The following is a 27,017-nucleotide window of genomic DNA, read 5'->3' as shown; positions in this document are numbered from 1 at the left end:
TTTCTATTCAAACCTTTTTGTGGTACCAAAAAAAGACATCAGGGTGCGTCCCATTCTGGATCTCAAATTGCTGAACAGGAGAGTTCCCAAACTGTTCTTCAACTATATCAATAGTAAAAGAATAAAAACTGAAAATGTAGGCCCCTTAAAAAATAGTGAGGAAAGAATGGTTGTAGATGACGAGGAAAAAGCTAGCATATTAAACACCTTCTTCTCCACGGTATTCACGGTGGAAAATGAAATGCTAGGTGAAATCCCAAGAAACAATGAAAACCCTATATTAAGGGTCACCAATCTAACCCAAGAAGAGGTGCGAAACCGGCTAAATAAGATTAAAATAGATAAATCTCCGGGTCCGGATGGCATACACCCACGAGTACTAAGAGAACTAAGTAATGTAATAGATAAACCATTATTTCTTATTTTTAGTGACTCTATAGCGACAGGGTCTGTTCCGCAGGACTGGCGCATAGCAAATGTGGTGCCAATATTCAAAAAGGGCTCTAAAAGTGAACCTGGAAATTATAGGCCAGTAAGTCTAACCTCTATTGTTGGTAAAATATTTGAAGGGTTTCTGAGGGATGTTATTCTGGATTATCTCAATGAGAATAACTGTTTAACTCCATATCAGCATGGGTTTATGAGAAATCGCTCCTGTCAAACCAATCTAATCAGTTTTTATGAAGAGGTAAGCTATAGGCTGGACCACGGTGAGTCATTGGACGTGGTATATCTCGATTTTTCCAAAGCGTTTGATACCGTGCCGCACAAGAGGTTGGTACACAAAATGAGAATGCTTGGTCTGGGGGAAAATGTGTGTAAATGGGTTAGTAACTGGCTTAGTGATAGAAAGCAGAGGGTGGTTATAAATGGTATAGTCTCTAACTGGGTCGCTGTGACCAGTGGGGTACCGCAGGGGTCAGTATTGGGACCTGTTCTCTTCAACATATTCATTAATGATCTGGTAGAAGGTTTACACAGTAAAATATCGATATTTGCAGATGATACAAAACTATGTAAAGCAGTTAATACAAGAGAAGATAGTATTCTGCTACAGATGGATCTGGACAAGTTGGAAACTTGGGCTGAAAGGTGGCAGATGAGGTTTAACAATGATAAATGTAAGGTTATACACATGGGAAGAGGGAATCAATATCACCATTACACACTGAACGGGAAACCACTGGGTAAATCTGACAGGGAGAAGGACTTGGGGATCCTAGTTAATGATAAACTTACCTGGAGCAGCCAGTGCCAGGCAGCAGCTGCCAAGGCAAACAGGATCATGGGGTGCATTAAAAGAGGTCTGGATACACATGATGAGAGCATTATACTGCCTCTGTACAAATCCCTAGTTAGACCGCACATGGAGTACTGTGTCCAGTTTTGGGCACCGGTGCTCAGGAAGGATATAATGGAACTAGAGAGAGTACAAAGGAGGGCAACAAAATTAATAAAGGGGATGGGAGAACTACAATACCCAGATAGATTAGCGAAATTAGGATTATTTAGTCTAGAAAAAAGACGACTGAGGGGCGATCTAATAACCATGTATAAGTATATAAGGGGACAATACAAATATCTCGCTGAGGATCTGTTTATACCAAGGAAGGTGACGGGCACAAGAGGGCATTCTTTGCGTCTGGAGGAGAGAAGGTTTTTCCACCAACATAGAAGAGGATTCTTTACTGTTAGGGCAGTGAGAATCTGGAATTGCTTGCCTGAGGAGGTGGTGATGGCGAACTCAGTCGAGGGGTTCAAGAGAGGCCTGGATGTCTTCCTGGAGCAGAACAATATTGTATCATACAATTATTAGGTTCTGTAGAAGGACGTAGATCTGGGTATTTATTATAATGGAATATAGGCTGAACTGGATGGACAAATGTCTTTTTTCGGCCTTACTAACTATGTTACTATGTTACTATGTTACTATGTCTGAAGCACTTCAGGATGGAATCCATTCGTTCAGTAATTGCTTCCATGGAGGCTCAGGAATTTTTGTTCCATAGATATGCAGGACGCCTACCTCCATGTTCCGATGTTCCAGGGACACCACTGATACCTGCGCTTTGCAGTGCTTCAGGAACATTTTCAGTTTGTCGCCTTGCCGTTCGGTCTTGCAACCGCCTCAAGAGTTTTCACGAAGATCATGGCGGCGCTGATGGCCATCTTGAGGGTCAGAGGCCTTATTCTTTTTCCATACCTCGACGACATCCTCATCAAGGCTCCGTCCTTTTTTCAGGCCCACAAAAGCCTGTCCATCGTTCTCGACACCCTAGCCCGTTTAGGGTGGCTGGTCAACCGGAAGAAGTCCTGCCTTATTCCTTCTCAGCGCATCATCTTTCTGGGCATGCTCTTCGACACTCGTCAGACCAAGGCCTTTCTTCCCGAAGACAAGAGATCCATCCTTTGTCGGGACATACCCGTGCTCCAGGGCCTTCGGTCTCCCTCCTTCCGATCGGCCATGAAGGTTTTGGGGAGGATGGTAGCAACATTGGAAGCAATTCCCTTCACCCAATTGCACTCGCGACCTCTTCAGCAAGCCATCCTGTTTCAGTGGAACAGGTCTGTCTTCTCCCTGGACCGCCCGATCCGACTCTCTCCCCGGGTCAAACGGTCTCTCAACTGGTGGCTCACGTCACCTTTCATCTCCCAGGGCAGGTCCTTCCTTCCAGTTCACTAGCAAGTGGTGACGACGGACGCCAGCCTGCTCGGCTGGGGTGCAGTGTTTCGCCACCTGACTGTACAGGGCCGCTGGTCGGCGCAGGAGTCAACTTTGCCGATCAATGTCCTCGAGATCCGGGCCATTTTTCTGTCCCTTTGTCACTGGGAAAGGATTTTTAGGGGCCTTCCAATCCGAATCCAGACGGACAATGCATATGTCAACCATCAAGGGGGGGACTCAGAGCTCCTTGGCCTTGGCCAAGGTATCCAAGATCCTCCTCTGGGCAAAGGCAACGGTTCCGGTGATATCCGCGGTGCATATCCCCGGCGTGGACAATTGGGCCACCGACCTCCTCAGCCACGAGGGTCTCGCGGCAGGGGAATGGTCCTTGCATCCAGATGTCTTCCATCAGATTTGTCTTCGATGGGGGACTCCGGACGTGGATCTCACGGCGTTTCGAATGAACAGGAAGGTTCCGCAGTTCGTCTCCAGGTCTCGCGATCCTCTTGCAGTGGGCGTCGACGCTCTGGCCATTCTTTGGTCACAGTTCGTGCTGCCCTACCTGTTCCCACCCCTTCTATTACTCCCCAAACTGTTGAAGAAGATCAAAGCGGAAGGGGTGCCGGTCATTCTGATCGCCCCAGATTGGCCCAGGAGAGCTTAGTTCGTGGAGCTCGTCAATCTTCTCACGGACGCTCCCTGGCGCCTTCCAGACAGGCCCGATCTGCTGTCTCGGGGTCCGATCTGCCACCTGAATTCTCGGTCGCTCAGTTTAACGGTGTGGCTGTTGAGACCGCAGTTCTAAGAGCGTCCGGCCTTTCGGACCGGGTGATTCACACCATGATTCAGGCTCGGAAGCCTTCGTCCTTCAGGATCTACTATCGTACCTGGAAAGCTTACTTCCGTTGGTGCGAGTCCAACCGCGTTTCATCTATGTCCTTTTCCCTGCCTTCCATCTTGGCCTTCCTTCAGGCAGGACTGCATTCGGGCCTGGCTCTTAGTTCCCTGAAGGGCCAGGTCTCTGCGCTTTCCATCCTTTTTCAGAAGACTTTAGCTTCCCGACCACAGGTTAAGACCTTCCTTCAAGGAGTGGCCCACGCTGTCCCTCCGTACAGGGCCCCTGTGGATTCATGGGATTTAAGCCTGGTACTGGACGTTCTGAGGGTTTCCCCCTTTGAGCCTCTCAGGGAGATTCCCCTGCCAGTCCTATCTTGGAAGGTGGCCTTTCTTGTGGCCATCACTTCTATCCGCCGCATTTCCGAGTTGGCGGCCCTGTCTTGCCGTCCTCCGTTCTTGGTCATCCACCAGGACAAGGTGGTCCTCAGGCCTCCATATTCCTTTCTTCCTAAGGTGGTTTCCACCTTCCACCTCAACGAGGACATCGTTCTACCTTCCTTTTGTCCAGCTCCGACTCATCCTCTGGAGCGATCGTTGAACAAGCTGGACCTCGTCAGGGCAGTGAGGATCTACCTGGATAGAACGTCCACTTTCCGGAAGACGGATTCTCTTTTCGTCATTCCTGATGGCCCGCGCAGAGGCCAACCGGCTTCTAAGGCGACTATTGCTCGCTGGACCAGAACGGCAATTCTGGAGGCTTACCGGGTCAAGAACAGAGTGCCCCCTCCTGGTATCAAGGCTCACTCTACCCAGGCAGTCGGTTCCTCCTGGGCGGTGCACCACAGGGCTTCCGCCCTACAGCTTTGCAAAGCGGCAACTTGGTCTTACATCCACACGTTCTCCAAATTTTACAAGGTCCATACCTATGCTTCGGCAGACGCCAGCCTAGGCAGAAAGATCTCCGATCTGCGAGAGCGGGGAATGGACCGCGGGCGCGCCTCGAACGCTGCAAGCAGCGTCCGCGTTGCGCCACAAAACACCGGCACATCGCTAGCGCGTGCCGACAATGGCATGCTCTAGAGATGCGCGTCCCCATTGCTGTTAATGGGCGCGCTAACGGACGCGTTGCACGCCGTTAATTTCGCCGTGCAACACTGTCCGTTAGCGCGGTCCCATTAACGCAATGGGAACCTAGCCTAAATTTTGTAGAAAAGATTCCTTATGCCATGGTCCCATGTAGCTGTGCATACAGAGATCTCGGATAGAACGGGTCACTTGATTGCTAAGCTCTGGATGAGCGGCAATTTTAATGAATACATTTCAAGTTAAGCTGAGTCTTTTACTAAACACAACAAAATACCAATCTGCTCAGCTCATCCTACTTTATTACAAGATGCTGGTAGATCAGACTGTGCTCTCAATGTGACAGGTTCGCCTCTGTTTGCTACTGTGGAAGTTCACAGAGAATACAGTATTGTCACTTGGCAGGGGCATGCTTGAAGGTACAGTATTGTCCCTTGGCAGGAGCATGCATGGAGATACAGTATTGTCCATTCGCGGGAGCATGCTTGTAGGTATCATATTGTCCCTTAGTAGGGGCATGCTTGGAGGTACAGTATTGTCACTTGGCAGGGGCATGCTTGGAGGTACAGTATTGTTACTTGTTAGGGTCATTCTTGGAGGTACAGTATTGTCACTTGGCAGGAGCATGCTTGGTGGTACACTATTGTCACTTGGCATGTGCATGCTTGGAGGTACAGCATTGTCTCTTGGCAGGGGCATGCTTGTAGGGTACAGTATTGTCACTTGGCAGATGCATGCTTGGAAGTACAGTGTTGTCCCTTGGCATGGGCATGCTTGGAGGTACAGTATTGTCAATTGGCAGGTGCATGCTTAGAGGTACTGTATTGACCCTTGGCAGGGGCATGCTTCGAGGTACAGTATTGTGATTTAGCATGGGTATGCTTTGAGGTACAGTATTGTTACTTAGCAGGGGAATACTTGGAGGTACAGTATTGTCACTTCGCAGGTACATGTTTGGAGTTATAGTATTGTCACTTGGCTTGTGCATGCTTGGAGGGACAGTATTGTCAGTTGGCAGGGGCATGCTTGGAGGTACAGTATTGTCCCTTGTCAGGAGCATGCTTGGAGGTACAGTATGTCCCTTGACAGGAGCATGCATGGAGGTACAGTATTTTCACTTGGCAGGGGCATGCTTGGAGGTACAGTATTGTCACTTGGCAGGGGCATGCATGGGGACACAGTCTTGTCACTTGACAGGAGAATACTTGGAGGTACAGTATTGCCACTTGGCAGGGGCATGCTTGGAGGTACAGTATTGCATGTGGCAGGGGCATGCTTGGAGGTACAGTATTGTCACTTAGCAGGGGCATGCTTGGAGGTACAGTATTGTCACTTGACAGGAGCATACTTGAAGGTACAGTACTGTCCCTTGGCAGGAGCATGCATGGCGGTACAATATTTTCCATTGGCGGGAACATGCTTGTAGGTACAGTATTGTCGCTTAGCAGGGGCATGCTTGGAGGTACAGTATTGTCACTTGGCAGGGGTATGCTTGGAGATACAGTATTGTCACTTGGCAGGGGCATACTTGGAGGTACAGTATTGTCACTTGGCAGGGGCATGCATGGAGATACAGTTTTGTCACTTGGCAAGAGAATACTTGGAGGCACAGTATTGTCATGTGGCAGAGGCATGCTTGGAGGTACAGTATTCTCACTTGGCAGGGGCATGCTTGGAGGTACATTATTGTCACTTGTCAGGGGCATGCTTGGAGGTAAATTATTGTCACTTGGCAGGGGCATGCTTGGAGGTGCATTATTGTCACTTGGCAGTAAAATACTTGGAGGTACAGTACTGTCACTTGGCAGGAGCATGCTTGGAGGTACAGTATTGTTACTTGTTAGGGTCATTCTTGGAGGTACAGTATTGTCACTTGGCAGGAGCATGCTTGGTGGTACACTATTGTCACTTGGCAGGGGCATGCTTGTAGGGTACAGTATTGTCACTTGGCAGATGCATGCTTGGAAGTACAGCATTGTCCCTTGGCATGGGCATGCTTGGAGGTACAGTATTGTCAATTGCCAGGTGCATGCTTGGAGGTACTGTATTGACCCTTGGCAGGGGCATGCTTCGAGGTACAGTATTGTGATTTAGCATGGGCATGCTTTGAGGTACAGTATTGTTACTTAGCAGGGGAATGCTTGGAGGTACAGTATTGTCACTTCGCAAGTACATGTTTGGAGGTATAGTATTGTCACTTGGCTTGTGCATGCTTGGAGGGACAGTATTGTCAGTTGGCAGGGGCATGCTTGGAGGTACAGTATTGTCCCTTGTCGGGAGCATGCTTGGAGGTACAGTATGTCCCTTGGCAGGGGCATTATTGGAGGTATAGTATTGCCCCTTTGCAGCAATTCTCCTAGGACATATGGTAAGTACTTTATGCATACAGCAAGTGATGCCTCTATTTTATTTTGTCTAATTTGTGAAAAATTCAACAGAAAAAAAAAACATGTGACCCCTGAGGCATACAGAGGTACAGTAAGAGTCCTGGGTGCTGCAATGAGACCCATATGAGCCTTACAAGCCCTGAACTTTGTGAGTTAAACTCTCTTCATCCCCGCAGTCTTTCCCGGTGTAATAGCAATGGCTTGTACATCAGCATTAATTGGACCAAGATTTCTTCCTGAATTATGAGTACACAGCAAAAACAAATTGTGCCTGACTTATTAAATGACTTAATTATAAGTCACTTGTGGCTTAGCTACACCACGATGCAAATGACTCTTGGATAATGAATCTTTAATCGCTTCAAATTGCAAATTGCACGCTGCATAAATTTCAGTGACGGATATTTACTGAAGAGGTTTATATTAATGTTTTCCTTTGTACTTTAAACTTTGTTGATTAGGGAATTTTCTGATATTTTCAGAACTATTTGTTTCATCGGTATGCCTTCTTGATTTACCCTGCAGCCTTCTAATCCATTGCAAATATAGCCCAGCTATTAACTATTAAATCACTGAAGAAGAAGAGGACTCAGCATAGTGGGGGCTTTTATTAGAGTACCTACGGTACATTTGGTTTGATTGGATTCTGCAGATTCATTGCTTACCATAGCTATACATTAAGCCATTTTTTATGAACAAATTGAGTGAGTGTTACTATTTTCTTTGATAAAACGGTGTGTCCTTACAGTCTCAGATTATCAGCAGTGATTGTCATTGTCCAGAGTGTGTAAGGACACATCCTCTACCGGTCAATATATTCATAGGAGGAATAACAGAGGAAATGGACTATTCAGAGATGCGCCATCACTGCTTTGTTGAGAATGCAAATATTGAATTAAACTGGAATATCAGGAAAACTGGGGTTCTTTTAAAGATAAGATTGCACAAAGTCTGGCTACGTTATGTGGAACTGGTGGTTTATGTTGGATTTTTTCATGGGGGAGGTGTGTGGTCAAATAAACAAATATATACAAACATTGTGGAAGGTCGGCTCACATAGCTGCTCCTCGGGGTGGACACATGCACATGTGTGGTTAAAGTCTTTTGAGTGGTTTATTGCATCATAAACCAAAAGCCCAAATTGGTAACAGAAAAAACAGGCTGTCCGGCTCAAGTGAAAATAAAAAGTTCATATACCGTCCTGCCCAGTTCTTCGGGAACAACACATATGGCACCTCTCGCAGGAGTTAGCAATCAGGAGGCTTCCTTTCCTCCACACACACAGACAGAGAAAAAAAAACTAGGTGAACATTTAAAGGGAACCTGTCACCCCCAAAATCGATGGTGAGGTAAGCTCACCGTCATCAGGGGCTTATCTACAGCATTCTGTAATGATGTAGATAAGCCCCCGATGTTACCTGAAAGAGGAGAAAAAGACTTTAGATTATACTCACCCAGGGGCGGTCCCGCTGTGGTCCGGTCAAATGGGTGTCTCAGGTGTCTCAGGTCCGCTCCGGCGCCTCCTATCTTCATTTCATGATGTTCTCTTCTGGTCTTCACGCCGCGGCTCCGGCGCAGGTGTACTGATATGCCCTGTTGAGGGCAGAGCAAAGTACTGCAGTGCGCAGGCGCCGGGCCTCTGACCTTTCCAGCGCCTGCGCACTGCAGTACATTGCTCTGCCCTCAACAGGGCAGACAAAGTACGCCTGCGCCGGAGCCACGGCGTGAAGACCAGAAGAGGACGTCATGGAATGAAGATGGGAGGTGCTGTTCCGGACCTGAGACACCCATCTGAGCAGGACCGCCCCTGGGTGAGTATAATCTAACCTCTTTTTCTCCTCTTTCAGGTAACATCAGCGGCTTATCTACAGCAAATGGCTTTCATATCACGCAGGAAAGCAACCTTTGTGACACATATCTCCCCTCATGTATGGCACCAGTGAATGGAGCCTGCGCTACAAAACTGTACACATAACTAATGCCGCTATACAGAACATGTTAGCACTGCTACCTTATTACACAAATAGATAATGCATCTATACACATAACATGCCCATGTAACTACTGCCAGAATGAAGAGCACCAAAGCCACAGAGTACCCCAATAAACAGAAGTATCCTCTATACTGGGGGGGCAAGTGAGTGACCCTAGTACACAACAGTGCCAGCACAGAACTCCCCATATGTAAGTGTGAGATGATCTGTACTGATCTCTGCACTCAAACATTTAGGTGGGACAAGGTTTATAAAGGAGATGATATGTTCTATATGTCTTTATTGTAAAGTTTATATTCTGTGCTAATCAATTGTATGTCCTTATAAAATCCAGAGCTCTCTTTATACCCAGCTCCCTATTCTCCTTTATTTCTCACAGTCGTAGCATTGCATAATACTATTCTGGCTGCCAGCAACTACTACTAGCTGGAGATCCCAGCGTACAGATTTATTTAGCTCCCATGAAAGTCAATGGGAGATACTGTACATGTGTGGCTCCTTATTGTTTGTTACTTATTATTTTACCTTTGCAAAGACTCATTCACTGAATAAGAAATCCCTCCGGCCAAAGTAGGTATTCTGGGAAGATTGTACATTGTTCAGTAGCCGGACTTGGAGAAACAGTGCCTGTGACTAAAGGATGAAACGTCTAGTAGACTTAGTTTAATAGGTCTAACAGGATGGACACATTAAAGCAACGCTTGTGCAATTGATGATGTGTTCATTTTAATCCTGCAAAATAATCAAAATAGATTTAAAGCAATCTGCTGTTATATAATGTGTATAAAGTGTGCCTCATGTACATGCGCAAACAGCAATCATAACAAGGAAATCTTAATGGCAATGTGCCAGTAAGATCAACTCCCCTGTCCACATATAAAGACATGCAGTAATAAAATTAACATCTTTATATCCTCTACTTGTTGCTGCATTTTTTATGTTGCTTTTTTTGTATTCATTTTCAAATGAGATGTTAAGTGCTATGGGTTTGACAGAGCCACAGCATCACATAGTTGTTCATAACCCAGGAACAATCTCTTTAGCTGTGTTGCTTTTTGTTTGTGTGATGTCAGGCACCAGACATCGATATATCAATCATGGAGAAGAGGCTGGTGCTAGGGTGGGAAACAACCTTGGAAGGCACAGGCTCATTAAATGCTCTTTCATGCCCAGATCACTAAACACCTCATTGGCTTATGATTTAAAACATTAATTTCTTTGGAATACAGCAACAGATAGAAGGTATAAAGGTTTCGATTGACTTATATTTCATAGAGCTGCGTAACTATATGTGGTTTGGGTTAACAACTGCATCTTCATTCCCCGTGGTACACCCTGTAATTGGGGAGGGAATCGTCTAATGAAAAGAGGCAACATCTTTGATGCAAATAATATAACGGCACAATGTGATACATTAAGAGTTTACAGTAGGTTCTCATTAGAACTATGGTAGGATTGTAAAACACCTATACATTCAGATGAATGGAAGAGATCCCGATGCTGTTAGGCATTGTGTGAGGAAAAAGCGAGCGTTTCAGGGGCTTGTTGGCGTGCTCTGAATAATGTGACCTGTCTTTATGTAGAATGTGCTGAAGGAGCTGGAGAGGAGGAAAGCTGATTTGAACAGCGTAACGGAGAGCAGCGCAGCTCTGCAGTGCCTGGTGGAGGGAAGCGAAAACATCCAGGAGGAGAAGCTTTGTGTCCTCAACGCTGGCTGGAGCCGAGTCCGCACCTGGACAGAGGATTGGTGCAATACACTATTGGTACGTACACGGCAACTCTGTAAGGATGGAAAGTCGCGTATCTCATCTCATTTGTGTTACTGTCTAGAGTTGTGCTAGTATTGGTATGTTATAGTCCACAAATCTGAGGTAGTCAAACTCCAAGTGAACAGTTTCCTCTCACAGTGACCCAGTGATGAAGACTTTAAATATGTCCATAAACAAGTCGCAATGACAAATCAGATACTTTGTTAGTTAGCGGCCCTGATGCTGAGACTCCACAAATCGCTGAAATAAAGAGACAGAAACGACTCATCGAGTGCTGTTTTCCTTTGGCTTTGCTCGCCTCTCCTCAGAAAGGTGGCTTAGCTGTGAACAGTACAAACTTATAGGCCTCTTTGGGCCTGTACACTGCGAACCTCATCTACCCAAGAAGAGCTGATAGCAACTTAAGGGGCACAGCACAGTTTGTTTCAGTCATCCAGGGGGGTCTCAACACTTGCACCACTGCATATTTTTAGCATGTCCCTATGTCAAAAGTTTAATGAAGCGGCAGCTAACCTTCTCCTAAATTTGTGTTCATTAATTATGTTTAATAATTTGGGTAAATTATTTGTGGTAGCATGACCAGTCTTGCTTGGATTAAAAGGCTTGTAACAAGTTTGGAAGTTATCCCTTATCCATAGCATAGGGGATAACTTCCTGATTGCTGCGGGTCCAACTGCTGGGGTCCTCACCCATCCCTAGAAATAACGGCCCCTGTGTGAATGGAGTGGTGGACAGTCATACGGACTGCCGTTCCTTTCCGAATATCAGCTTAATTAAACTCTCGGCTATCTCAGGTGGTCCTATAGAGAAAACTTGGTATAACCCCTTTAAGGTGTACATTATAGGAGCTCTTTTACTGTTTTTTAGCTGCTCTGTTAGAAAGATGAGCAAGACAGAACTTCTCAAAACACCTTTTAGCACTATATGTAGAAGGCTAGGCAGTGATTTCAGGTCCAGTGCACACAGAGGGCTGTACAATATCTCATCCAGCCCTCTATATGGTGTTTTATCTTATTTTTTGAGTCACAATCCCAGGCTCTTCTAGGAGAAATCGTTAGTGTCCATGTCTTTTACCCACATTTAACATCCTCAGCCATCCGCATTTGAGAGATGTTTCACACAATATATCTTCATAATTCCCATGGTTTCTCCAGGGTTAAGCAATGCTGAGGTATTCACTATTTTGTCTTCTTGGTACTGTTCTTTTATTGCACATTTACAGTCTGCAATACACTAGAGTTGTGAACTGCCTGGTCTTCTCTATGAGGAATTTCTCCTTCTGCCACAATATCACCAGCAGATTACCAGGCAACTCTTAAGTCCAGAAGATCAGACCATCATTTTTTTGCTTGGAATAAGTTTAATTTCAGAAATAGGACTTTTTAAACTGAAATCTAATTTCTCCCAGAAGTGGATGTTATTGGGCAGCTGGAGGGTCCTATTCGTCAGTCAGATACATAAGGTGGACTTGTTTCCTACCTATATTGCTTCCTCTTAGCAAACCGCTATCATTCACTCTTCTCGAAATAAAAAGTCCTGTTCTGCCCTGTTTGCTGGGTTACCATACAAAAGTCCCTATGGTGGGTCTGGCACGTTTCATTCTCAGCAAAGACTCATCAGGGAACGTACACTGAAGGTGAAGGACCTCCTCTACAGATAATTAAACAGATCAGGCATTTGGAAGGGAGGGAGAAAGTAACTAACTTTTATCCTCCTACTTTATAATAGTTAACTTGCAGCCAGGCACATACACTAGTACATAGTTTTTTAAAGGTCTAGAAATAATGTGAGACCACCTTCCACGCGTTTTTGCTGCTGATATATGATATATTGTGATAGTGTACTAACAGGATTTCCCATTCTTCGTGATCATACTGCCTAACTGTTCCCTCATGTCACTGTTTGGTGCCAGCTCTCTAAAGTTAGCACTCATTAGCGGTCATTTAGTTGAATGCTCACATCCAATGACCCGTCTCTATGTTTTGTTAGAATCACCAGAGTCAGATGGAAATTTTCGATGAGAATGTCGCTCACATAAGCACTTGGCTCTACCAAGCGGAAGCCCTTCTGGATGAGATTGAGAAAAAGCCAGCTAACAAGAAAGAGGAAATTGTGAAGGTAAAGTTCTACAACACATTGACAGGGGTAGTACAATGAATAAACCTCCAGATAATTTTCATACTTTAGTGGAGCTGCAATGGAGAAATGTCTTCAGCAAGAGGGTGAGATGGAGGTGTCAAGTTTTGATATTTGCGCTCTGACAACATTACATTAGCACATTTATTGCTAGATGTATTAGTCAAAAATGGCCAGTTTTTATTTTATTCTTATTTTACACCCTCTACTCCCCTGAATGATTCTTTTTTTTTTTTACATTAAATGTGACATATAGTTCCAGAGATATGTACCTTTTTATACAGAGCTAATTTCTATGTTTTTTTTTTCCAAGAGGGCAGTGCTCACATGATTCTTTGGGGTCATCTTGAGGCTGCTCTGAATAATTAGCCCGTGAGCACTACCCTCTCGTAAAGATCAGAAAAATTACCACCAACTAAAAAGGCCTTATCTCTGAAACCGTATGTGGGATTAAAACATACAAAATTTAGGGAAGTAGAAGGAAAAACCATAAGTGCATTATCTGGCCACTTTTATCCTGGTGACAAGTCATTTTTAATTAAATTAAATTTCATTTTATTAATCACTGAACTACATTATGTAATTTTTCAGCGCCTATTGTCTGAGTTGGATGATGTCAGTCTCAGAGTGGATAGTGTCCGTGACCATGCAGGAATGCTGATGAGCAGTCGTGGTACATCTTGTCGGCAACTGGTGGAACCAAAGGTGGCCGAACTAAATCGCAACTTTGAGAAAGTTTCTCAGCACTTAACCGCTGCCAAGGTAAATGAATGCAAGGAATTGGTGAAATATTTGGCTAGCGTATGTGACAGACACGTCTAGGGGAGTCTATGGGGGTTTCTTAGAACACAATCAGGGGATCTTTGGAAAACCACAGAGCCAAGAGTCCCTATAGGACTGAAAACATATCTCTCGTTACTGGAATTTTGGCATTTTGGATAGGCAAGATAGAGCTTTGTAACAAAGTAATGCTTTTCGCCTCCCAGCTTCCTCTCTAGGTAGCACTAAGGTTAGTCATTCCTTAAAATTAATTTGAATTTCCCAATATTAAACCGGAATCCAAGCTGTAAAACAACATTGTATAATATCTTTGACCCTAATTGTTGCATTGCATATTTATTAGTCATAGTTGGTAATGCACATTCTCCTACTTGACACTGCACTGCCATGGTTTCCTGCAGAAAAACATTGAGTTATTGTTACGCTTTCGATTTTTACCATGACTCGCATGTAAGTTTGCCCTTGTACTTTTACTATTCTAGCATTTTACCCTTTCCAAAATTCTTATTTTTACAATTCCTTGCTGTTTAAGTTCCCCAATGCATAGGGATATCACACCACTTGTATGGCCCCCCCAGTCATAGTCTCCAGTAGTGACATCACTATAAAGGACATATAGCTGCGGTCTTGCTCATATGATGTTTGGGGGCAGATGTTTAGCATGAGGCTTGTGTATTTTTCAGATACTTTTGGATCAAGATCCTGGAACACAAGCCACAGCAGAAGAACCTTTTAAGCCAGAACCTTCTGCTGCAGAGCTGGAAAGCTTTGAAACAGAGCTGCTTAGTGTCCAGAGGGTCCTGGAGAAGTGTCTACAGTCACCCTCAGAATGTGAGAAGGTGAGGAAAGGGAGCTTTCCATCTTTAGTAAAGCATTTGCAATGAATAACAGAGATTTATCAGCTCTCCGCTATGCAGCATAAAACTTATTTATCAGCAGGAGCAGTGGCAGGTGACAAAAAAGTTTAAAAAAATGTTTAAACAAGTTTGATAGGACTCCGAATCCCCACCCACCATTACTCAATCATTTCAAGCAGTCCGGTTCAGTAAGAGCTGATCTGCAGTTGTTGGCACACGGTGAACAGAGCTTTTCTTTTCCAGCTCCATTCACTTTTACAACTGATCGTTGAGGGTGCCAGGTGCCAGACCACCACTAATCTAATACTGATGATCTTAGTATCTCATGCTATTAAATAGCTTTAGTTAGTTAGACAACATGACAATAAGCAAGTTTTCAATTGACTTGCTTTTTCTATCTGCTGCTGTGAAAGCTGTTATCTTATATACTGTACAGCTAGATTTCATGGAGCTTGGCCAGCAGAGCCTGGCCAAGTGTTCAAAGTAGTTCAATTCACGATGAGTTATCTCCTAAGATCCCAGTCAGCTCATTGATTTGTATTCTGTAGCTGTTTGCTCCCCTCCTCCCCTCTCTCAGCTCTTAACCAAAGTGTTTTTATTGTTAAAGAAGCATTTCCATCAAAAATGTTATTCTTTTAATACATTAAAGTCATCATATTATGTAGAACTATGTACTTACAATTGCTAATTTTTCCCTTCCACCCAGTTAATTCTTCTCTTTTCCATTAGGTCTAAGACATCACGTGATTAAAAGTAGACTAGCTGAATCCTTCAAAGTTCTATGTAGAATTGGGAAATCTCTCTTCCCTGTAAAAGTCATCATTAGAATTACAATTATACATCACTGTAAGATCCCTGGCAGGTGGAGGAGCGAAGCAGCTGGGTCAGGAGTTGAAGAGGGGAATGACTCATATAGTGAAAACTGACCTACTGTTTCTACATAGAGCTTAGAAGGATTTAGCTAGTCTGTTTTTAATTACCGTATATACTTGAGTATAAGCCGACCCGAGTATAAGCCGACCCCCCTAATTTTGCCACAAAAAACTGGGAAAACTTAATTACTCGAGTATAAGCCTAGGGTGGAAAATGCAGCAGCTGCTGGTAAATTTCAAAAATAAAAATAGATACCAATAAAAGTAAAATTAATTGAGACATCAGTAGTTTAAGTGTTTTTGAATATCCATATTGAATCAGGAGCCCCATATAATGCTCCATACAGTTCATGATGGCCCCATAAGATGCTCCATACAAAATATGCCCCATGTAATGCTCCATACAGTTTATGATGGGCTCCATAAGATGCTCCATATTAAAATATGCCCCTTATAATGCTGCACAAATGCTGATTATGACCCCATAAGATGCCCCATAGACACATTTGCCCCGTATAATGCTCTACAAATGTGGATTATGGCCCCATAAGATGCTCCATGCAGATATTTGCCCCATTTAATGCTGCACATGGCCCCATAAGATGCTACATAGAGATATTTGCCCCATATAATACTGCACATGGCCCCATACAGATATTTGCCCCATATAATACTGCACATGGCCCCATAAGATGCTCCATACAGATATTTGACCCATATAATGCTGCACATGGCCCCATACAGATATTTGCCCCATATAATGCTGCACATGGCCCCATACAGATATTTGCCCCATATAATGCTGCACATGGCCCCATAAGATGCTCCATACAGACATTTGCCCCATATGCTGTTGCTGCGATTTAAAAAAAAAAAAATTACATACTTACCTTTCAGGCCCCCGGCACTTGCTATATTCACCTGCTCTCTGTTCCACCGCCGACCGCCGCTGTATCTTCCCCGTCCTCTGCACTGAGTTTCAGGCAGAGGGCGGCGCGCACTAATCGCGTCACTGCGCCCTTTAACCTGAGCATCACTGCAGAGGATGGGGAAGACGCAGCGGCGCCGATGGTGGAACGGGGAGCAGGTGAATATCGCGCACTGCGTTATACTCACCTGCTCCTGGTGCGGTCCCTGCACATCTGTTCCCCGGCGCCGGCAGCTTCTTCCTGTAGTGAGCGGTCACATGGTACCGCTCATTACAGTAATGAATATGCGGCTCTACCCCTATGGGAGTGGAGTCGGGTCCATATTCATTACTCGTGACAGCTGGCTCCCCACAGTTAGGCCAGTTGTCAGTCGGCATGATACCAGCAGTCATTCCCCGTGACAGCTGGCTCCCCACAGTTAGGCCAGTTGTCAGTCGGCATGATGTCAGCAGTCAATCCTCGTGAGAGCTGGCTCCCCACAGTTAGGTAAGTTGTTAGTCGGCATGATATCAGCAGTCACTCCCTGTGACAGATGGCTCCCCACAGTTAGGCCAGTTGTCAGTCGGCATGACACCAGCAGTCATTCCCCGTTACAGCTGGCTCCCCACAGTTAGGCCAGTTGTCAGTCGGCATGATGTCAGCAGTCAATCCTCGTGAGAGCTGGCTCCCCACAGTTAGGTGAGTTGTTAGTCGGCATTATATCAGCAGTCACTCCCCGTGACAGCTGGCTCCCCACAGTTAGGTGAGTTGTCAGTCGGCATGATACCAGCAGTCATTCCCCGTGACAGCTGGCTCCCCACAGTTAGGTAAGTTGTTAGTCGGCATGATATCAGCAGTCACTCCCTGTGACAGCTGGCTCCCCACAGTTAGGCCAGTTGTCAGTCGGCATGATACCAGCAGTCATTCCCCGTTACAGCTGGCTCCCCACAGTTAGGCCAGTTGTCAGTCGGCATGATGTCAGCAGTCAATTCTCGTGAGAGCTGGCTCCCCACAGTTAGGTGAGTTGTTAGTCGGCATTATATCAGCAGTCACTCCCCGTGACAGCTGACTCCCCACAGTTAGGCCAGTTGTCAGTCGGCATGATACAAGCAGTCATTCCCCTTGACAGCTGGCTCCCCACAGTTAGGCCAGTTGTCAGTCTGCATATCAGCAGTCACTCCCCGTCAACAGAGCAGAGCGGAAGAGAAGCAGCTGCTCTGCCGATGTGACGTTACAGTAAGCCGCAGTATCGCCAGCAGAAGCAGTGCATGACCACTCTGAGCTGGCAGAGAACGGTGCCGGGCACAATTGGCACATAGTTAGCAACTACCTGACTGTAAGTTTTTAGGCCTATAAGAAGTAAATTAATCATCACGTATAACCCTCTAAATAAGTCACGCCCTATCGGCCACTATAGTGCCCTGACAAAGTCTCCACATATATCAATGTATCTATATTTTGTAGCAGAAATATTCGAGAAAATGTCTGTAATGCAACAGGCATCTGTTGGTTAAGCTGTTGCAATTAGATGAAATGTATTGTGACTGCCAGAGATGAGACCACGGATATCTGATTGCTTCTGCGTTTTATGTCCTGGACTGCTGGATTCATGAGAAGGGGTCAGTAAGGCTGGCAGCTGAGAATTTGGGTGTTGCCTTCAGTTGGGTCACACACATTGTATCTCTTCGCACTGTTGCGTGATTGAGTTTTATGTGAAAGGCAACTAAGAAAGTTGTATAGCCCGCAGCCCTATAATAGCTTACACGAGATACAACATTCAGCTCTGACATATGATTTTTATTTTACATAATTAGATTGAAGAGGAGCAGCCTCACATTGACGGCATTCTGTGCAGAGGCGAGCAGCTCCTTCAACAAGCCATGGACGACATCCAGAGGGAGAAACTCCGCCTGGAACTTCTGCTCTTGCAGACCAGATACAACAGTGTCAAGGTTTGGAGAAAACACTTTGGGTTTACTTGTGGTCATAGTTATAGTTGCTTTACTTTTATCTACATAGAGTTGCAAAACCACTGAGTTCGTCAATAATGTCATAATTTCTGATGGGTGAAATCCATAATGCATACATTTTATTGTGAAAGGCTGAAAAATGACAATTTTAAGTTACTTTTCTTTATAAAGTTAGGCTATAATAGTTAACAAATCTGTGTTTTCAAGCAAAAGAGAAAAAAATCTCAGTTGATATAACAAATGTCATTTTAGGTCATTTACTTAAAAAAGGAAAATACATATTTTTATTTTCACATCAATATAGCCATGTGAGGGCTTGTTTTTGCAGGATGAGTTGTTCCTCTCAAATTACACCATTCATTTTACCATATAGTGTACTTGAAAATGGGGGGAAAAAAGTGCGGTGAACTTGCAAAAAATAGCGCTATGCCACAATTTTTTTTTTTTATTTACCATGTTCACTATATAGTAATCTGACTTGGCAATATGATTCTCCAGGTAAGTACGAATACACAGATACCAAACATGTAAAGTTTTTTTCTTTTTTTAAATGGTGAAAAAAAATTGAGTTTATTTGAAAAAAAAAAAAGTTTTGCTTTTGTCGCCATTTTCCAAGACCTATAGCGTCTCCATTTTCGGGATGTGGGACTGGACTGGGGGGGGGGGGGGCCTTGTTTCTTGCGCTCTGTTCTAATGTTTTTAGTGATACCATTTTGGTGTAGAAACTCTTGTGATCACCTCTTAGGCTACGTTCACATTTGCGTTGTGCGGTGCTGCGTCGGCGATGCAACGCACAACGCAAACCAAAACGCATGCAAAATGCATTGTTTTGTGATGCATGCGTCCTTTTTTGGCATGATTTTGGACGCAAAAAAAAATGCAACTTGCTGCGTCCTGTGCGCTCTGACGCGTGCGCCCAAAAAAACGCATGCGTCACAAAACGCAATGCAACGCATGTCCACGCGCCCCCATGTTAAATATAGGGGCGCATGACGCATGCGTCGCCGCGGCTGCGCCCGACGCAGCCCGGCAGAACGCAAATGTGAACGTAGCCTTATTGCAATGTTGAGGCATCCCAAAAGTTTTTTATTTTGGAGTTGTATTTTTTTCTTTTGCTGCGAGGTTTACTGATCGGATTAATTTATTTTATATTTTGATAGATCAGGCAATTCTGGACAAACGTGTATCTTCTATTTTTTATGATAGCATTTTCAATGGGGCAAAAGGGGGTGATTTAAAATGTTTTGTGTTTTTTTTCATATTTTTCAAAACTTTTTTTTTCTCTTTTTATTGCTTTCATTGTCACCTTAGGGGTCTTGAAGCTCTGATCGTCTGATCCCCTGTGGTATGCACAGTAATGCATTATCACAGCTATGTATAGCAGAAATCTCTATCTCCTATGAATGCTGTCCACGAGCTGGCACTCACAGGCGGATCGTAATGACAGGCACAGGGGTCGTCAGTAGACCCCGGCTGTCATGGCAACTGATTGGCACCCCGCAATCACGGCACTGGCGCCCCGATGGGAGAATGGAATGACAGCGCCATTTTACACGCACCGTCAGAGATTAAGTCAGCCTTCATTTGCAAGGGCTCACACAAACACGACATATGACGTAAATATGTCGTGAAGGAGTGCATCTGCAAAAGGTTTAGGCAGATGTGGAAAAATTGCAGCAAAAATAAGAATAAGTTCAAAATTATAAGTGTTATATTAGTTTATTTTTATTAGTTATCAAGATACAAAGTGATTGAACAGATCAGTATTTGGTGTGACCGCCCTTTGCCTTCAAAACAGCATCAAAGTGTCAGTTTCTCTAGATACACTTGTGCATAGTGTTTGAAAAACTCAGCAGGGAGGTTTTCCCAAACATCTTGGAGAACTAACCACAGATCTTCTGTGGATGTAGTCTTATGGAAATTCTTCTTCATCTTCATGTAATCCCAAACAAACGTGATGATGAGGAGATCAATGCTTTATGGAAGCCATGACATCACATCTAGGATGCCTTGTTCTATCTTTGAAGATAGTTCTTAAAGGCAATGACTGTATGTTTGGGCTTGTTGTACTTCTGAAGAATACATATTTGAGACAAGCACATGCCTCCCATGATGGTATTTTATGATGGCTAAGGATCTGCCTGTATTTCTCAGCAATGAGGACACCATTAACATTGAGCAAATTCCCATCTCCATTTCTTGAAATGCAGCCTCAAACTTGCAGGACATCTCTACAATTCATCACTATTACCTGCAGACACTCACTATTGTACCACTTTCCAGCCTATTAGCAACATATTATCTTTTGTTACAGCCCAATATTTATATTCAGTACAAACTGCTGCCATTTTCCTGCTTAGTTGAATTACTTGGCCTTGTTTTCATATCTAAGGTATCATTTTCCATGATGACCATTTCTGGCCAGACGTCACTGAACATTAGATGGGTGTAGCCGAGTCCCACTGGCTGCATTAAGTTCTGGGCTGGTGGAAATGCTGGACATCTTTGAATGGAACTACGCATGATGTGTTTTTCATCCGCTGCACTAAGTTTCCTTGGGAGACCACTGCATCTTATGGTCCTCAACATTGCTCGTTTTTTTTCGTGTCATCCGTGCTGAGAAATATATGCAGATAATTATACATCATGCAATGCCATCACATAGGTGTCTGGTTCTAAATTTATTCTGGAGCTGGGCAACAACCCCAAACATACAGACAATGTCATTAAAGACTATCTAAAGTGTGAAGGAGAAAAGGAGTCCCAGAAGTGATGATATGGTCCCCCACAGATCCCTGATCTCAACATCATTGGGTCTATCTGGAATTACATGAAGAGATGGAAGAATATGTTCACGCCTGCATCCACAGAAGATCTGTGGTTCCTTCAAAAACTGCGTGCAAGTGTATCTAGAAGAATTGATACTTCAGTGCTGTTTTGAAGGCCAAGGGCGGTCACACCAAATATTGACTTGATTGACATTTCTCTTTTGTTTTTTCACTTTGCAATTTGATGATAAACATAAAGTGTTAACACTAGAGTTGAGCGACCTTGACCTTTTTAGAGTCGAGCCGGGTTTTGCGAAACCCGACTATGTCCAAAGTCGGGTCGAGTGAAATCGGCCGATTATGACGTAAAGTCGGGATCGACCGAAACACGAAACCCAATGCAAGTCAATGGGGCAGCATAGTCGGCAGTGAGTGGGGGCCAGGAAAACACCTAGAGTGCCCATTTTAATGTCAAAACCATCCATTCTTCTTAATGAAGCTTGTCAAGCGTAATTTACCTTATAATAATTGGAAGGCATTTGAAATTGGGGGTCATTTGGCTAAAGTTGTGGGGGGTAGGGCTGGTTCAAGTAATTAGTGGGCCCAGGAAATCTGGACCACGTCACGGCAGTGGAGCAGGGAGAGGTAAGTATTTCAACTTTGCAAGTGCTGTGAACCTGAGCAAGCAGGGGGGGCCCACTCGTTGGCATTGGCACTGGCACAGGGCCCCTCAAAGTACAGCGGTGTGTTTGCACGGCGGGGGCGCCTCCCACCGGCAGCAACACTTTTGCGTACTATGAGAGGCCCTGTGCCAGTGACGTCGCCAACTAGTATTCCTCCCCCCACCTGATGAAGGAACCTGCACTTTCATCTGCACCTTCCTCTTTGTCCCCGTGTAAGGTGGTATGGTATGCGGGAAGAGCAACCTGACTTTCAGCAGGGTCACAATGTTGTTGTGTAGCGTGCACGGGGAATGTTGCGTTATGGGTCAATGTACCAGCAGACTCATCTATCACTGGCTGGGCAATGGGCACGATGAAGTGGAAACACAGATATAGGCCCAAAGAAGAAAGTGGGCTAAATGCAGTTCAAAATTGGTAACACAGGAATAACCAGGGGGCATTGCAGTGGAGGACAACTGGAATGAGAGGCTGACACAGAGAGTAGGGCCAAATCAGTAAGTAGTCGAAATGCAGTTCAAAATTGGCAACCGTAGTAAACAGGCGGCACAGCTTTGTTCAGTGGAGGAGAACAGCAAGGAGTGGCAGACACCGATAGTAGGCCCCAAACCAACTAGTACGCCAAATGCAGTTGTTCCATTTAACCACAATTTAATGAGAGCCTGAAGATAGAAGCTCAGGAAAGGCAACCTGGGGAACACCTTGGAGTGTAACACACCATCTCTCTCCACCCCATACCCATTTTGTATGGCCTAATGCAGTGTACTTTTCTACAACTACTAAACGAGAGTCGGAAGACCGAAGCAATGGCAAGGAAACCTGGGGAACACCTTAGAGTGTAACACACCCTCTCTCTACACCCCATACCCAATTTGAAGGTCTAATGCAGTGTAGTTTCCAAGAACTACTAAACGAGAGCCGGAAGATCGAAGCTCAGGAAAGGCAACCTGGGGAACACCTTGGAGTGTAACACACCCTCTCGCTACACCCCATACCCAATTTGAAGGCCTAATGCAGCGTAGTTTCCAACAACTACTAAACGAGAGCCGGAAGATCGAAGCTCAGGAAAGGCAACCTGGGGAACACCTTGGAGTGTAACAAACCCTTTCTCTACACCCCATACCCAATTTGTAGGCCTAATGCAGCGTAGTTTCCGACAACTACTAAACGAGAGCCGGAATATCGAAGCTCAGGAAAGGCAACCTGGGGAACACCTTGGAGTGTAACACACCCTCTCTCTACACCCCATACCCAATTTGTAGGCCTAATGCAGCGTAGTTTCCGACAACTACTAAACGAGAGCCGGAATATCGAAGCTCAGGAAAGGCAACCTGGGGAACACCTTGGAGTGTAACACACCCTCTCTCTACACCCCATACCCAATTTGAAGGCCTAATGCAGTGTAGTTTCCAAGAACTACTAAACGAGAGCCGGAAGATCGAAGCTCAGGAAAGGCAACCTGGGGAACACCTTGGAGTGGAACACACCATCTCTCTACACCCCATACCCAATTTGAAGGCCTAATGCAGCGTAGTTTCCAACAACTACTAAACGAGAGCCGGTAGATCGAAGCTCAGGAAAGGCAACCTGGGGAACACCTTGGAGTGTAACACAACGTCTCTCTACACCACGGAAGGGATGATTCTTAGGAAGGAAGGCTGTTGGAAATAAGCATTGCGCGTCCGAGGGTGATTAGATTCTTATTAGGTATATACTCACCCTCGGACGCGCCCTGCTTCTTTATTTGGAATGAATGTTTATTTGCAATGTGGTGTTGACTTTCTCTATTATTTTGGTAATTAATGATTTTATTATTTTCATTATTTTGCATCTTATCGGCAATAATATAAAGAAGACGCGACAGGACAACACTCGGTGGATGCCATATGTGTGTTTTCAATTTAAAAAACCTTTCAGTTAACTACTTGCAGGAGAAAGTAATTGTAGCTGGTGGCCATTTTTAGTACTGTACCAGATTTTAGCTGTTTGTTTGTTTTTAATGTCAAAATGTCTGCATTTGATATCTCACCAGTATTTTCTTTTTTATAAGCAAAATCCTTTTTTTTTAATTTTATGATGTTGGTTCAAGGGGTACACGGGCAGCAGTAGACAGGTCAGTGGAGGCCTAGTGGAAGGAGGGACCGCAGACAGGCTTCGAAGCCCTAACATAATAAATTGGGCTGCCTGTAGGCAATTTAAAATTGGTTCCAGGGGAACACGGGCAGCAGTAGACAGGTCAGTGGAGGCCTAGAGGAAGGAGGGACCGCAGATGCGCCAATGTTTCCCCCATACCAAATTTGTAGGCCTAATGCAGTGTAGTTTCCAACAACTACTAAACGAGAGCCGGAATTTCGAAGCTCAGGAAAGGCAACCTGGGGAACACCTTGGAGTGTAACACACCCTCTCTCTACACCCCATACCCAATTTGAAGGCCTAATGCAGTGTAGTTTCCAACAACTACTAAACGAGAGCCGGAATATCGAAGCTCAGGAAAGGCAACCTGGGGAACACCTTGGAGTGTAACACACCCTTTCTCTACACCCCATACCCAATTTGAAGGCCTAATGCAGTGTAGTTTCCAAGAACTACTAAACGAGAGCCGGAAGATCGAAGCTCAGGAAAGGCAACCTGGGGAACACCTTGGAGTGTAACACAACGTCTCTCTACACCACGGAAGGGCTGATTCTTAGGAAGGAAGGCTGTTGGAAATAAGCATTGCGCGTCCGAGGGTGATTAGATTCTTATTAGGTATATACTCACCCTCGGACGCGCCCTGCTTCTTTATTTGGAATGAATGTTTATTTGCAATGTGGTGTTGACTTTCTCTATTATTTTGGTAATTAATGATTTTATTATTTTCATTATTTTGCATCTTCTCGGCAATAATATAAAGAAGACGCGACAGGACAACACTCGGTGGATGCCATATGTGTGTTTTCAATTTAAAAAAACTTTCAGTAAACTACTTGCAGGAGAAAGTAATTGTAGCTGGTGGCCATTTTTAGTACTGTACCAGATTTTAGTTGTGTGTTTGTTTTTAATGTTAAAATGTCTGCATTTGATATCTCACCAGTATTTTCTTTTTTATAAGCAAAATACTTATTTTTATATTTTCTGATGTTGGTTCCAGGGGTACACGGCCAGCAGTGCCCTGGTCAGTGTAGTAGTAGTTGAAAGAATGGACCGCAGACAGGCATCGAAGGCCTAAAATAAAAACACATGGCTGTAGGCAATTTTAAATTGGTTCCAGGGGTACACGGACAGCAGTGGTGTGGTCAGTGGAGGCCTAGTGGAAGGAGTGACCGCAGACAGGCATCGAAGGCCTAAAATAATAACACATGGCTGTAGGCAATTTTAAATTGGTTCCAGGGGTACACGGGCAGCAGTGACCTGGTCAGTGTAGTAGTAGTTGAAAGAATGGACCGCAGACAGGCATCGAAGGCCTAAAATAAAAAAATTGGGCTGGCTGTAGGCAATTTTAAATTGGTTCCAGGGGTACACGGGCAGCAGTGGTGTGGTCAGTGGAGGCCTAGTGGAAGGAGTGACCGCAGACAGGCATCGAAGGCCTAAAATAATAACACATGGCTGTAGGCAATTTTAAATTGGTTCCAGGGGTACACGGACAGCAGTGGTGTGGTCAGTGGAGGCCTAGTGGAAGGAGTGACCGCAGACAGGCATCGAAGGCCTAAAATAATAACACATGGCTGTAGGCAATTTTAAATTGGTTCCAGGGGTAGACGGGCAGCAGTGACCTGGTCAGTGTAGTAGTAGTTGAAAGAATGGACCGCAGACAGGCATCGAAGGCCTAAAATAAAAAAATTGGGCTGGCTGTAGGCAATTTTAAATTGGTTCCAGGGGTACACGGGCAGCAGTGACCTGGTCAGTGTAGTAGTAGTTGAAAGAATGGACCGCAGACAGGCATCGAAGGCCTAAAATAAAAAAATTGGGCTGGCTGTAGGCAATTTTAAATTGGTTCCAGGGGTACACGGGCAGCAGTGGTGTGGTCAGTGGAGGCCTAGTGGAAGGAGTGACCGCAGACAGGCATCGAAGGCCTAAAATAATAACACATGGCTGTAGGCAATTTTAAATTGGTTCCAGGGGTACACGGGCAGCAGTGACCTGGTCAGTGTAGTAGTAGTTGAAAGAATGGACCGCAGACAGGCATCGAAGGCCTAAAATAAAAAAATTGGGCTGGCTGTAGGCAATTTTAAATTGGTTCCAGGGGTACACGGACAGCAGTGGTGTGGTCAGTGGAGGCCTAGTGGAAGGAGTGACCGCAGACAGGCATCGAAGGCCTAAAATAATAACACATGGCTGTAGGCAATTTTAAATTGGTTCCAGGGGTACACGGGCAGCAGTGACCTGGTCAGTGTAGTAGTAGTTGAAAGAATGGACCGCAGACAGGCATCGAAGGCCTAAAATAAAAAAATTGGGCTGGCTGTAGGCAATTTTAAATTGGTTCCAGGGGTACACGGGCAGCAGTGACCTGGTCAGTGTAGTAGTAGTTGAAAGAATGGACCGCAGACAGGCTTCGAAGGCCTAACATAACAAACTTGGGCTGGCTGTAGGCACTTTTAAATTGGTTCCAGGGGTACACGGGCAGCAGTGGTCTGGTCAGTGGAAGTCTAGTGGAAGGAGTGACCGCAGACAGGCTTCCAAGGCCTAACATAACAAACTTGGGCTGGCTGTAGGCACTTTTAAATTGGTTCCAGGGGTACACGGGCAGCAGTGGTCTGGTCAGTGGAAGTCTAGTGGAAGGAGTGACCGCAGACAGGCTTCGAAGGCCTAACATAACAAAATTGGGCTGGCTGTAGGCACTTTAAATTGGTTCCAGGGGTACATGGGCAGCAGTGTATGGTCAGTGGAAGTCTAGTGGAAGGAGTGACGGCAGACAGTCTTCGAAGGCCTAACATAACAAAATTGGGCTGACTGTAGGCACTTTTAAATTGGTTCCAGGGTAACACGGCCAGCAGTGCCCTGGTCAGTGTAGTAGTAGTTGAAAGAATGGACCGCAGACAGGCATCGAAGGCCTAAAATAAAAACACATGGCTGTAGGCAATTTTAAATTGGTTCCAGGGGTACACGGACAGCAGTGGTGTGGTCAGTGGAGGCCTAGTGGAAGGAGTGACCGCAGACAGGCATCGAAGGCCTAAAATAATAACACATGGCTGTAGGCAATTTTAAATTGGTTCCAGGGGTACACGGGCAGCAGTGACCTGGTCAGTGTAGTAGTAGTTGAAAGAATGGACCGCAGACAGGCATCGAAGGCCTAAAATAAAAAAATTGGGCTGGCTGTAGGCAATTTTAAATT

General features: G+C 45.0%; 1 protein-coding gene across 2 annotated transcripts in view; it reads left to right on the top strand.

The window, feature by feature from the left end:
* Nucleotides 1–27,017, top strand: part of UTRN (utrophin) — a 930,516-nt gene that overhangs the window by 306,791 nt on the left and 596,708 nt on the right. For both annotated transcript variants that reach the window (XM_069769124.1, XM_069769123.1), the window contains exons 35-39: nt 10,550–10,729; nt 12,725–12,853; nt 13,463–13,633; nt 14,335–14,490; nt 18,103–18,240. In XM_069769124.1, coding sequence (XP_069625225.1) covers nt 10,550–10,729; nt 12,725–12,853; nt 13,463–13,633; nt 14,335–14,490; nt 18,103–18,240 — 774 coding nt within the window. The remainder of the gene's footprint in view (nt 1–10,549; nt 10,730–12,724; nt 12,854–13,462; nt 13,634–14,334; nt 14,491–18,102; nt 18,241–27,017) is intronic.

The sequence above is a fragment of the Ranitomeya imitator genome, chromosome 5 (genome assembly GCF_032444005.1).
Source record: "Ranitomeya imitator isolate aRanImi1 chromosome 5, aRanImi1.pri, whole genome shotgun sequence".
NCBI classification, from domain to species: Eukaryota; Metazoa; Chordata; class Amphibia; order Anura; family Dendrobatidae; genus Ranitomeya; species Ranitomeya imitator.
Note: the sequence above shows the minus strand (reverse complement) of the source record. Positions and strands in the feature narration are given on the sequence as shown.